Genomic DNA, 14,452 nt, shown 5'->3' on the forward strand with positions numbered 1-14,452 from the left:
ATCCTGTGAGGAGGCTTCTCTCATGTCCCTCTGTACATCTTAGTTTTCTAAGATCTACAGAGACACTCGCTGGAACACCTCAGCAAACGAGAGTCCAAAAGTGGCAGGCTCAAACCCAGAACCTCAATCAATGGCTGATACCAAATGAGAGACTCCCCCCTGGGCACACAGAGGACTGGGCGACTTGGAAAGCGCTGAACAGACTGCGCTCTGGCACCACGAGATGCAGAGCCAACCTTCAGAAATGGGGCTACAAAGTGGAATCCTCGACATGCGAATGTGGAGAGGAGCAAACCACTGACCACCTGCTGCAATGCAACCTGAGCCCTGCCACTTGCACAATGGAGGACCTTCTTGCAGCAACACCAGAAGCACTCCAAGTGGCCAGCTACTGGTCAAAGGACATTTAATCAACTACCAAACTCAAAAATTTTGTATTTTGTCTGTTTGTTTGCTTTGTTCTGTTAGAAATGTAATATAATTGACTAGGTGGTGATGACTCGATAAATAAAAAAATAAAATCCTCATGTTATGAGGACTGTTGGAAACCTGAGTTATCAGTTTACCCCCCTCGCAAAACACGCATACCCTCTTTCATACTAAAAATAGCTGCCGTGATTATTTGGAAGTTTATTATTGTTGGGTTGTTGTAGGTTTTTTCAGACTATATGGCCATGGTCTAGAGGCATTCTCTCCTGACGTTTCGCCTGCATCTATGGCAAGCATCCTCAAGAGGTAGTGAGGTCTGTTGGAACTATGAAAAAGGGTTTATATATCTGTGGAAAGACCAGGGTGGGACAAAGGACTCTTGTCTGCTGGAGCTGCTATTGTATTATTATTTATTATTGTTGTTGATATTCTGTGTTCTCTCTCATAGATTCGTTTAATTTATAGGAATTCATTTACACCTCAAGTATCTTCCTCCACTTATTTATTTATTTATTTACAACATTTATATGCCACCCTTCTCACCCCGAAGGGGACTCAGAGCGGCTTACAATATATATATATATATATATATATATATATATATATATATACACACACACATACATACACACACACACACACATATACAATATATTATATTATTAGCATAATAATATCAATATCAGTATTATATATTACTATATTGTACTACACCATTATATTGTAATATTATTACTAATATTAAATGTAATATAAATATATATAATTATAATATTGTATTGTTATTATTGTAGTACATTATAATTTTTTCTTGTCGTGTCAGGAGTGACTCCTTGTGTGAGAGAATTGGCCTTCTGCAAGGACGTTGCCCAGGGGACGCCTGGATGATTTGATGTTTTTGTCATCCTTGTGGGAGGCTTCTCTCATTCCCGCATGAGGAGCTGGAGCTGAGAGAGGGAGCTCATCTGCCTCTCCCCGGATTTGAACCTGCGACCTGTTGATCTTCAGTCCTGCCAGCACAAGGGTTTAACCCACTGCACCACCGGAGGCTCCATTATAATATTATAAATATATGTATACACAATATATTATATTATTAGGAAACCACAGGAGACAAGATAGCCCCCTCTCTCTTCACTCTGGCCAGAGCAGCCGTTGGTGGGGGGGGGGGGGGGGGGAGAAGCCTCCCAACTGACAATGTAGGCAGGAGACAATTATCAGGCTTGTTTTTCAGCTCAGATGTTTGGAGACTTAACAGTCAAGAGGCTGTGGAAGGATGCTGGTAGGCCTCTGATGCATGGACATGGTACCACAGTCATCCTACAATATCTAGATATTCATGTTACTGCCTGATAGCTGCCTTAGATTTGGGTTGTTGTAGGTTTTTTTGGGCTATATGGGCATGTTCTAAGGCATTCTCTCCTGACATTTCACCTGCATCTATGGGAAGCATCCTCAGAGGTAGTGAGGTCTGTTGGAACTAGGAAAAAGGGTTTATATATCCGTGGAATGACCAGGGTGGGACAAAGGACTCTTGTCTGCTGGAGCTAGGTGTGAATGTTTCAACTGACCACCTTTATTTATTTATATTTCAAACTTATATGCCGCCACTCCCCTAGGGCTTGGAGCTACTTACAAGAACAAACTAAGATCTAACACAAATTAAATGCTAACCTTGACAAGCATTTGATGGCCTGGTGTGGCTTGTTAGTGCCTGGGGCAATCTATTGTTGAGAGGTGATTAGATGTCCCTGATTGTTTCCTCTCTATTGTTTTGCTGTTGTAATTTTAGAGTTTTTTAATGGTAGCCAGATTTTTTTCATTTTCATGGTTTCCTCCTTTCTGTTGAAATTGTCCACATGCTTGTGAATTTCAATGGCTTCTCTGTGTAGTCTGACATGGTGGTTGTTAGAGTGGTCCAGCATTTCTGTGTTCTCAAATAATATGCTGTGTCCTGGTTGGGTCATCAGGTGCTCTGCTATGGCTGACTTCTCTGGTTGAAGTAGTCTGTACTCCCTTTCATGTTCCTTGATTCATATTTAGGCGCTGCGTTTAGTGGTCCCTATGTAGACTTGTCCACAGCTGCATGGTATAAGGTAGTCTACTGTATACCATGCAGCTGTGGATAAGTCTATAGGGACCACCAAACGCAGCGCCCAAACACGAATCAAGGAACACGAAAGGCACTGCAGACTACTTCAACCAGAGAAGTCAGCCATAGCAGAGCACCTGATGACCCAACCAGGACACAGCATATTATTTGAGAACACAGAAATGCTGGACCACTCTCACAACCACCATATCAGACTACACAGAGAAGCCATTGAAATTCACAAAAAAACCTATAACAACCCAGTGATTCCGGCCATGAAAGCCTTCAACAATACATTGCCTTAGATATTTTTTAATGCAGGCCTGGACAAACTTGGACCACCCAGGTGTTTTGGTCTTCAGCTCCCACAATTCCTAACAGCCCCAGGCCCTTTCCTTTCCCCCCTCAGCCGCTTAAGCCTGAGGCTGTTAAGAATTGCGGGAGTTGAAGTCCAAAACACCTGGGCGGCCCAACTTTGCCCAAGGGATAACTGACAAATGATTCCAGTAGCAGAAAGGGGTTTTTTTTTCCTTCTTCTTGTGGCCAGTGGGGTCTGACTTTGTAGGATAGGTAGAAAAGGCAAAGATTAATCTATGTCTTTTAACTGATTTTATTTTTTTTAACCAAAAGGCTGTTCGAGTGGTTTATGCACAGTCATCTTAATAATTGGAATATGGGCCTAATCCAGGCTTTGAGTTATTTATGATGGTATGTTCCTAGGAAAAGCAGAACTCAGCAGTGGGGAAGAAATCCACTTTTTAAAAGTTTCCAAGCAGGTTCAGAAGTGGGCAGTACACCACCCAAATAGTGGAAAATAGTGGAACATGCAAATGTCCTAGTTAAACATAAACTCCCTTTATGTGGTTGTGCTGGGCATGGCTTTCTGACTCAGCTGGCAAAAGCTGGTGGTGATTCATTGCCCTTTCCCATTGAACAGTTGAGCAATAGTCAGACTTAAATGTTGAATTTGAAGTATACTGAGCCAGAAGGGTGGAGTGGATTAGGCCTTGGACCATGACTTTGGAAACCAAGGCTTGGACTCCTTCTTAGCTGTGGAAATCCGGTGGGTGATACTGGACAAGTCCCACTCTCTCAACCACAAGGACAAGCAAAAACAAACCTATTCTGGTCATATTTTTACCAAGAAAACACCATGCTAGGTTTTTAAAAGATTATCATAAGTTTGAAATTACCTGAAGGTACACAACAACAGCAACAGGTTGAAGTACCTGTCGTGGCCAATGCGATGTATGCTTCCACAATGTCAAAAAAATAGCTAATCTTTATCATGGGACTCATGTTCCAGAGTGTAAGAAAACACATTCATTGTACAGAAACAATATGGAAATACCTAGAAAGAAATTTGTTCACTATGTAATACTGATTTATCTGAATGCAGATGAAGGTAGTCACACAAATGAGTTGTACTCAATTTAGTCTAAGACGTTAAACCTGTTGAACAGTGAACAGATTTAGCAGGTTTAATGCTGATTCATCAAGTGGTGCTTTATCTCAGGTTTGTACTTTTCAAATCATTGGGAAGTGATGTGATGATACCAGAAATAGCTGGTGCAGCAAAAGATGCATGTCGTATTATTTTTCTACATTCACCATTTCAGCAGTCAGTGGTACCTTGTCTCAACACTGCGAGTGCAGCATTTTTACAAAAGAAGCAGAGAGTGTTTGAGACATCCGTAGGAAGACCAAGGTGCTTATTTATAAAGCTATTGTCTTCCCAACCCTGTTATCCACCTGCGAAATGTGGACTGTCTACAGACATCACATGCAACTCCTAGAAAGATTCCATCAGCATTGCCTCCGAAAAATACTGCAAATCTCTTGGGAAGACAGGCGGACAAATGTCAGCATGTTGGAAGAAGCAAAGACCACCAGGATTGGAGCAATGTTCCCACACCATCCACTCTGGTGGACTGAATGCCATATTGTCTGAATGTTCAATCACCGTATCACAAAACAGTTACTATACTACAAACTCAAGAATGGAAAACAAAATGTTGATGGACAGGAAAAGAGATTTAAAGATGGGCTTAAAGCTAACCTTAAAAACTGGCATAGACACCTGGAACTGGGAAGCCTTGCTCTTGTGCACTCTAGCTGGAGGTCAGCTGTGACCAGCAGTGCTGTGGAATTTGAAGCAGCACAAATAGAAGGCGAAAGGAGGAAACATGCCAAGATAAAAGTATGTCAAGCCAACCCTGACCGGGGCTGCCTTCCACCTGGAAATCGATGTCCTCACTGTGGAAGAACATGTGGGTCAAGAATAGGGCTCTACAGTCACCTATGTATCAACTGCCAGGACACTCCACTTGGAAGGCCATCATACTCAGACAACAACATATCACCTAAGTAAAATACCTTGTCTCAACACATAATAATAATAATAATAATAATAATAATAATAATAATAATATGTTGAGGTCATCTTTCTGGTGTGAAGTTGCTTTTATGATTTCACTAGGAATAATTTATTCATGCAACCACATAAAATGTCTTTTGGGATAAAGGTGGGCCAACTGCTTGTACTGGTTTCCATACAGCAAAAGCTTCATTTGCTGTGTAATGCCTCAACTGTTAAAGGCATTTTTGTCCAAGGGAAATGTACTAGGCATGGTTTCTGTAAGTTAATAAGTAAGCTACTGACTTTCATTATCAGCATTGTTGTGAAAGGACATTTAATGGAAAATTTGATAAGTTCTGTGTAGGAAATGTATGTAAGTTTCTTGAGATGCTCCTGTCATCTCAGCACATTATGCATAACTTTCTGAGAGAAAGAACTATTGGGCAGTAGAATAGAGTATCCTGAAAGAAAGTAGATTAGTTTTCACTGGGCATTTTTTAAACAGTGGCTTTAGAGGCGTATTTCTGCTCTGGCAGGCAGCAGACTAAGTTTGCTCTTTAGGCCTTTCCAATTCTCAGGTTATGATTCATTCAACCAAGAGGGAAAAGCATTTCAATAGGAATCTAGAAGCAGGAGACAAGCAATCTCCTCCCTAAATGCTGCAGCGGAAAGCACACACACTCTTATAGAAACCAACAGATCTTTTGAGTCATCTTAGGATATGGTGAAAAGGGGCTCAGTTACTCATGGTGACTTGGACGTGGGGAGAGGGAAGGATGGAATATTTTTTTTCTTTAAGCAAATTAATGTGAAAGTGGGATCAATTTATTACCAGGCTGGCTTTCCAAGTCAGAAGATGTTTGGAGACTTAACAGTCAAGATGTCCAGAATGTACTCATTCAATGTGCAGGGATGCTGGTAGGCCTTGAATACATGGATATGGTGACATAGTCATCCTACAATATTCAGATATTCATGTTGCTATCTGCTAGGTACGTTAGAGCACGGGCATATACTTCTGACAGGCCATCAGAAATGTGAGCATCTTTTAATCTAGATGCTGTGTAGAAGATAGGTGAAGTGCATTAATTTAGAATGCAACAAGGTCTATACAGATCTCTTAGCCACAACTGGAAAGAGTCCCCTGTTTATAATGCTAGCATATCTTTGTCCTCGAGCTTGCACATTTTAGGCGATTCCTTTCAGTCTCCTTTTGTGTAGAGAGATCTTCCTGTGACAATGTAACAATTTACATGGAGTTTATTAAAACCCTTGGCAGCAGTCCAATATCCATTGACTTAGTGGGTGAAACTCACTTACAATGTATCTCTATACTTCAGAATTAATGCACTTTTACAGTTAAAAACAATAGGAATTTTTATATTCACAGTAGTTCACTTTTGCAGAGATCCTGTGCCCCTAACCCCAGAAGCTGTGGAGCATTAGCTGTAAATATGATTAAAATAAATGTTATGCTGTGGCTGCACAGTTATCACTGTGGCATAGTTGAGTGCTCTGTACTATTTGAATTCTTGGGATGAATGTAGAAATATCAGGCTTTGTTGAAGAGCACAGAAATTAATTCTTTTTTTAATAGTTCATGGGGAGCAAGTTCTGTGTTTTGTGTCTAGGATCATATCCTGTTTTGGGTAAAACTCCTTTCCTCGCTGTGGCAGGGAGAGGAGTGGAAGACAATAAGAACTTGCAGCCTTAAGTGGATCAACCATGGAGGTCAGTGAGGCCTGCTGAAGTACATCAATTGGCAAGGAGGTAAAGAGTAATTCTGAAGGCTTCATCTCAGTGACCTCTGGAGATCTCAGTTCTGCAAGGCAGCTGCTCTTATTTTGTAAAAGGACCTGCATGACCTCCACAAGGCTGTAGCAGCACTTCTTCAGAAATCATGTCACAGACAAAACTTGGTGTGCCTTTATAATACTGCTGTCATGGGCTGCGGTGCAGTAACCATACCAAAACATTTGGTTACCTAAGTAACAAATCATGCCCACCCAGTTGGTGATATATACGTCACTGGTGCAGGGAATCTCCTACAGCTTTTGGTCTGGACCATAAAAAGGGGAGAATTCTTCAGGGAGAATTCTTTTAAAGTTCAGACTAAAGCCCAAAGAGAAATCACTGGCCTACTGTGGGGATCCAAAATGTTATTTTCAGCTCTGTTAATAAGGTTGTTTTGTGTGTGTGTGTGTGTGTGTGTGTGTGTGTGAGGAGTGAGTTGAGAAACTGAAGTCGTTTCCAGTGTGAGAGAATTGGCCGTCTGCAAGGACGTTGCCCAGGGGACGCTTGGATGCTATGATGTTTGACCATCCTTGTGGGAGGCTTCTCTCATGTCCCCACATGGAGAGCTGGAGCTGACAGAGGGAGCCCATTCGCACTCTCCTCAGATCCGAACCTCTGACCTGTCGGTCTTCAGGCCTGCCAGCACAAGGGTTTAACCCATTGCACCACCGGGGGCCCCTCCAGCTTTCCATGCGGGGACATGAGAGAAGCCTCCCACAGGATGGTAAAGCATCTGGGTGTCCCCTGGGCAACGTCCTTGCAGACAACCAATTCTCTCACACCAGAAGCAATTTGCAGTTTCTTAAGTCACTCCTGACACAAACACACACACACACACACAAGGTCAATGCTATGGCATTCTGGAGTTTGCATTTGAACCTCCGACCTGTTGGTCTTCAGTCCTGCTGGCACAAGGGTTTAACCCACTGTGCCACCAGGGGCTCCTAATAAAAAGGTGACAATAATAAATACATTTACAGTTGGCCCTCCATATTTGTAGATTTGACTTTTATGGATTTCATTTAAATAGATTATCTCCAGGAATCTAGCTGCTCAGTTGTGACTCTGTGGAACACCTCTCTAGTAAGTCTTCCAGCGTAAGTCTGTGTGAGCCTGTGGTCAAACTTCCTGTAGAGGTTGATCATGGAGTCATGCTAGAGGACCTAGAAATTCCTAGGTTTTAAAAAATGGGTGTTTCTTTTATTTTTTCCCCATTTTTGTGGGGTTCCTATGCCCCTAAACTCAGCAAATGTGGAGGACTGCCCTTTTTTGACATTAGTACTCATCCATCAGAAGCAGTTGTCTTACTTTGTTCTAATGGCAGGGATGGTTCTTTCTTAAAGTCTTAAGTTAAAGTGAAATCAATGCAACTCACTGACTTCTATGTGTGCAGATTTACAACTATGTGTTGACCTCTCTTTTTAAATGCATTTCATTGAAAGGAAGAATTGTTGATGTATAGAGATCTCCTTCTGATTCTCAGGATTGTAATCTAAACCATCTGTTATTAATGTTGGAAAAGAAACAAAGTTTTTCAGGAACGGCCTAATAGTTAATTATTTGGCTTTAAGCATGTGACTAAGATATTTGTAGAATGAGAAAAAATGCTTTTAACAATGATAAGTATATATTAGTTTTCAACCTGGCACCTTCAGTTGATTCTTATGCAATGTTCAGAAATGAATTAGGAAACAATTCAATATATGAACAGGCTCATTTTTCAGGCAAAAGTGTTATACAAAAGGGAAATCAATGGAAAACTATTATATAAAACTATTGGTAAATGCTTTGTAGCACAGCTCCTTTCAGTCAGAAGAATGTTTAACCACAAGCCACCGTAGTGTGCTCAAGATGTGTACTTTTCTTTTAAAGGCTGGCAATAAAAAGTTATTGTGTCTTCAGAGAATACAGGAGTTTTTGTAATCAGATTTATTACTTCGTATGAAAAATGCCTTGACTGCCAAATGCCCAAGTATGGAATCTTTTACAAACCAATCCATAGATGGTATCTACACTTATAATCTTCATTTAACACAATAAAAAGAACTAATCAAGGCTGTTGGGGGACTGGCCTTCATGAAATTACACAAAAATGATTGAATATTAATATCTAATACAATTTGCATATCATGCTGGTTTCACAACAGTCCATGTGAAAAATATCTTGGAGTCAGACATGTAGCCGGGGGGGGGGGGGGGGGTTGAGGGGCTTCAGCCCCCCCCCCCTAAATTATCATGGTGGTTCGCGAAAAGACCTTACTGGTGCATTATTTAAACTGTTATGTTTATTCTGATCACCATACTCAATATATTCCATATGCATGGGGGTATTGGGGTAATGATACAAAAGGTTTGCTAGGGTAGACCCTCTTTCACTCAGACTCAGCCCCCCCCCCCGAAACAAACTCAGCCCCCCCCCCCCCCGAATCGAAATCCTGGCTACGGGCCTGCTTGGAGTCATACTGGATAACCTGTTAAAGATGAGTAGACATTATGATGCAGCAGCTAAAAAGCCAATGGGATTTGGGGCTGAATCAAAAGGAGTATAGTGTTTAGATCAAGGGAAATAATGGGGCCCCTCTATCATGCTTTGGTTAGACCTCACCTGGAATACTGTGTCCAATTCTGGGCATCACAATTCAAGAGGGATATTGACAAGCTGGAAGGTGTCCAGAGGAGGGCAACTAAAATGATCAAATGTCTAGACACCATGCTCTATGAGAAGCAGGTTAAGGAGCTGGGTATGTTTAGCCTGCAGAAGAGAAAGTTGAGAGGAGACATGATATCCATATATTAATATGTGAAAGAATGTCTTGAGGAGGAGGGAGCGGGTTTGTTTTCTGCTGCCCTGGAAACTAGGACTCAGAGCAATGGGTTCAATTACAGGAAATGAGATTCCACTTGACATTAGGAGGAACTTCCCAACTGTAAGAGCTGTTCAACAGTGGAACTCTCTGTCTTGGAGTGTGATGGAAGCTCCTTCCTTCGAGGCTTTTAAACAGAGGCTGGGTGACCATCTATCAGGAGTATTTTGTGCTTTTCCTGCATGGCAGGGGGCTAGACTAGATGGCCCGTGTGGCCACTTCCAACTCTATTATTCTATGATTCTATGGAAATTCCAGGAAATTCCAGGTTTGTGAAGCACTTGGTTAAAAAACTTATGAGAACTGTTATCCTGCCAAAACAATTTTCTGCATGATTATTCTGTCATATCAGGTGATAAAAGTCCTTGAAAAAGAGCAAAAAGAAAACAAAGAGAAACACTACAGCACCAAGTAGCTGTTTTACACTGACTTATGATTTTGACCTCCAGCAAAGGATCACCGCCTTATTTCTCATGCCAGTAAGGTAATGCTCAAGATCCTGCAAGGAAGACTCCAGCAATACATGGAGCGAGAGTTGCCAGATGTTCAGGCTGGGTTTAGAAAAGGTAGAGGAACGAGAGACCAAATTGCCAATATCCGCTGGATAATGGAGAAAAGCAGGGAGTTTCAGAAAAACATCTACTTCTGCTTCATTGACTATTCTAAAGCCTTTGACTGTGTGGATCATAATAAATTGTGGCAAGTTCTTAGTGGGATGGGCATCCCAAGCCACCTTGTCTCTCTCCTGAGGAATCTGTACAAGGACCAAGTAGCAACAGTCAGAACTGACCACGGAACAACAGACTGGTTCAAGATTGGGAAAGGCGTACGGCAAGGCTGCATCCTCTCACCCAACCTTTTTAACTTGTATGCAGAACACATCATGCGATGTGCGGGGCTGGATGAATGCAAAGCTGGGGTGAAAATTGCTGGAAGAAACATTAACAACCTCAGATATGCAGATGACACCACTCTGATGGCCGAAAGTGAGGAGGAGCTGAGGAACCTTCTAATCAAGGTGAAAGAAGAAAGCGCAAAAGCCGGGTTGCAGCTAAACGTCAAAAAAACCAAGATTATGGCAACAAGAATGATTGACAACTGGGAAATAGAGGGAGAAACCGTGGAGGCCGTGACAGACTTTGTATTTCTAGGTGCAAAGATTACTGCAGATGCAGACTGTGGCCAGGAAATCAGAAGACGCTTACTTCTTGGGAGGAGAGCAATGTCCAATCTCGATAAAATAGTAAAGAGTAGAGACATCAGATTGGCAACAAAGATCCGCCTAGTCAAAGCCATGGTATTCCCTGTAGTCACCTACGGATGTGAGAGCTGGACCTTAGGGAAGGCTGAGCGAAGGAAGATCGATGCTTTTGAACTGTGGTGCTGGAGGAAAGTTCTGAGAGTGCCTTGGACTGCGAGAAGATCCAACCAGTCCATCCTCCAGGAAATAAAGCCCGACTGCTCACTGGAGGGAAAGATACTAGAGACAAAGTTGAAGTACTTTGGCCACATCATGAGGAGACAGGAAAGCCTAGAGAAGACAATTATGCTGGGGAAAGTGGAAGGCAAAAGGAAGAGGGGCCGACCAAGGGCAAGATGGATGGATGGCATCCTTGAAGTGACTGGACTGACCTTGAGAGAGCTGAGGGTGGTAACGGCCGACAGGGAGCTCTGGCGTGGGCTGGTCCATGAGGTCACGAAGAGTCGGAGACGACTGAACGAATGAACAACAACATGATTTTGACCATAGAAGGGAGACAACAAAACTTCTGTGTTGGGAAGAAGAACTTGGCCTTATGTGCTAAACATTACATGCAGATTTTATGACAGCTATGTAGCCTTTCTTGTACGATCACAATTGAAAAATGTACTTTCTGCACCAGTTTAGAAGCTGCAGCAGAAAGCATACAACATTATACTTTATCCTATAAAGCCACACATTATTTACATTTTTGGTTGATTTTCAAAAGAAAGAACTGCAAGATGGTTGATCTGTCAAGCCAGGAAACCCTGTATCAACTTCTTACAATGTATGCTTGGGATTTCAATCTTACTTTGAGGTTATGCCTGAAGGAATCTTATTGCACCTTTGAGACTAATTGGGACAAAGAAATTTGTAGCCAGGTATCTCTAGTTAGATACATGACACTGATTGCCATTTTTGAAAGATGGTTTTCAGAAAGAGATAGTTGTTCTGAGCTGATTTTATCTCATTTCCTCTTTTTGTATGATCAACATGGGAGCCCGAGAAAGCAACACTTGCCTCCCCAGTACTTTCCCTTTACTTCAGACTGAAATAAAAATGTCACCTGTTATTCATGACTCCCAAGCTGCATCAGTGTGTACATACAAGGAAGGTTAAGGGTGGAATCTAGACAAAAGAGCAATCATGCGGAAGGGTGAGAAAACCTCAAACATTCTTTTAATCATGTGATGTCTACAGAATCCAACAGTACTTGCATGTCTGAAAGATACATTACAGACCAAATAGCAGTCAGAACTTCGGTATTACTTAATGTCTCAAATGCAATCCCTATTGAAAGAATCAGTTTAGATATGCGGCTGCCAATCATCAAATGTTGCGTAATCAATTGATGCGAAACCCAATTAAAGGCTGGCATATATACCACCCTCGTTCAATTGTAAAAGTGACTATTCCAACCTCCATCATCTCTTGGTGATCTAAGTGAGTATCACACAAGAGAGTCCTATCACATAGCACAACAGGGAATTCAGGTATTCTGTCATCTTTCAAGAACTTGGAGGGTACATGATGATCAGCTATATGATCATTTTGAAGATCCAAGATTGCTTTCAACTGGGCTGCCATTGAATTGTAAAAGCCTGCAAGTTTAAGAGGGATTTGTTCAACTGCTTAATTGTGGATTCAAATTTTGTATTAACGGTTGCAATTGTAAAAGAGTTCCAGATTTTTTCTAAAAAGTTCTCTAGCTGCATAAAAGCCACCCTCGCTGCCACCACCACTGTACAGATGGCAGAGTAGAAAGAAAATTAATGCTATACTATAATTTGGGAAGGTATAATAACATGGTACATGCTTGCCGAGTGCTATCATTGCCTGCAAACTTGGATTATTATAATCAGACATTAATGCAATGATGGTTTGCACATTTCCAAAGAATGACCCTCCCCCCTCAGGAAGACAGAAATTTTAACTTTGAATTATTTGCTCCATAGTTCTCTTACTGAACTCAGTAAAACTAGTTGTCAAAAGTGAGTTATGAACTACAGCCCAAAATTACAAAAGACATGAGCAACAGTGTCTTTCTCCTTTGGGTGAGTTTGACAATATTTCTTGATTACTCAGCCCCTTTTAGCTCGACGCCCCCCTTCTTTTTTAGTGCTTTGACCACATATTTCAGCTAAACTGTCCCACAGAGACCCATAAAGCATTGAGCAATTATTATTGTTTTCATTTCCTTTCTCCCACCCCCAACTTCCATTTCCATTTCCTTGAATTCCACCAACCCATGGAGCAATGGTTTATGTCAGAAAAAACAGAACTTGTCAGAATCAAGTTTGCTTTAAGAAATCTTCAGGAACATGAATTTAAGCTGTCTTTAATCTCTTTTCTGCTGTGTACTTTACAAAGCATAGTCTGCCATAACCCAAAACTTCACTATCCAAAGTCATTTGCAACATTTAAAACCAACAAGCTTTACAAGAAGTCCATAAAAGCCCGCTGTTCCGTGTCCTTCCTTATACATTGGCTCATGCTATGATTTCTCAGTCCTGCTCTCCTTACTTCTTTCTTGGTCTCTCTTGGATTAATATCACATTTCCTGTCAAGGAAACCCCACTGGCTGTAAAGTTGGCTTAAAGCTTTCCAGGATTGGCTCAAAAGGAGCCAGACTGCAAGAAGTGGGATCAATGAACTGCTCACATCTGTTCACAGCTGAGATCCAAAAAGAGAGAGAGCGAGAACATGAGTGTGATTGTGAGTTTATGACTCTCCCTGTTCTCACAGTTTGGGAGGTGGGGAAGTTTCCAAAATAAGAGGGGGAGAGAGCGATGTTCTTACCTGTGATGGCCAAGCATGGGACAGTGACACCTGGCATGCTGCTGAGGAGGAGAGAGGAGAAGACCCTTGTTGCAGAACAAAAGGAGCCCAGCCAGGACGGATATCCAGGAGAGCAGCAAGGGGACCTCTGCTGTTCACAGAACGTCTGCTAAGTCCAGAATGCTGTTCCTCTGGCTGCTTCTGGTCCCCTTCTGCATTTGCAGCAGCAATCGCAGTCCAGTGAGGCATTTCCTGTTTGTTGTTCAAGCCCTTTAACTTTTCCTCCCCCTACACATCAAGATGAATTATCCCCCTCCTTTATTAGCCCTCACTCCCCATCCTCTCTGAAGAAGTGGGCTGTCAGCCTTTGAAACCCCCACGTGGCAGGATCCAAGAGCCCAGAGACATGTACAAATAAAGTCAGATCTTTAACAGCTAGTGCTTAGGCTAAAGTCTGCAGGCAGCAGAGCAAACCTTAAAGGGACATCTGCAGCTGATAATTAATGGGTGTCTCTCCAGCTACCAGGCAACTTGTACCAAATACTCAGAGTGAGAAGGCAAAGGGTTTTTTTTGGGACCCACCCCTTGATCATGTCTCTTTTTCCATTCCCGCCCTTTCTTTTTAAACTGTGTTTTTAACTGCTCTCTCCTCTGCAAGAAACAAATCATAGCTGTGTTACAAGAAGTGTGTGTGAAATTCGCATTTCAACAGCCTTGCAAACTGAAGCTGCTCTTTGTTGGTCTAATTTTATTCCACTTACATCACTCTTTAAAAATGTGTCTGATCTATACTGTGGCATATTACCCTAAAGGAAATCTCTGTAGAAGGTTGGTATTATATGCCCTAACACAAGACTTTGTGGAACACTCCAAACAAATTAGAGCTTGGAAAA

The 14,452-nt window shown here is 41.9% G+C and overlaps 1 protein-coding gene across 1 annotated transcript in view; it reads right to left on the reverse strand.

Moving 5' to 3' along the window:
- ITGA1 (integrin subunit alpha 1) overlaps positions 1 to 14,129 on the reverse strand; it is an 84,930-nt gene extending 70,801 nt beyond the window's left edge. Inside the window, exon 1 of the mRNA XM_060761474.2 lies at positions 13,581 to 14,129. Coding sequence (XP_060617457.2) covers positions 13,581 to 13,617 — 37 coding nt within the window. The 5' untranslated portion in view covers positions 13,618 to 14,129. The remainder of the gene's footprint in view (positions 1 to 13,580) is intronic.
- Between the last annotated feature and the right edge of the window lie 323 nt (positions 14,130 to 14,452).

The sequence above is a fragment of the Anolis sagrei genome, chromosome 2 (assembly GCF_037176765.1).
Source record: "Anolis sagrei isolate rAnoSag1 chromosome 2, rAnoSag1.mat, whole genome shotgun sequence".
Classification (NCBI taxonomy): Eukaryota; Metazoa; Chordata; class Lepidosauria; order Squamata; family Dactyloidae; genus Anolis; species Anolis sagrei.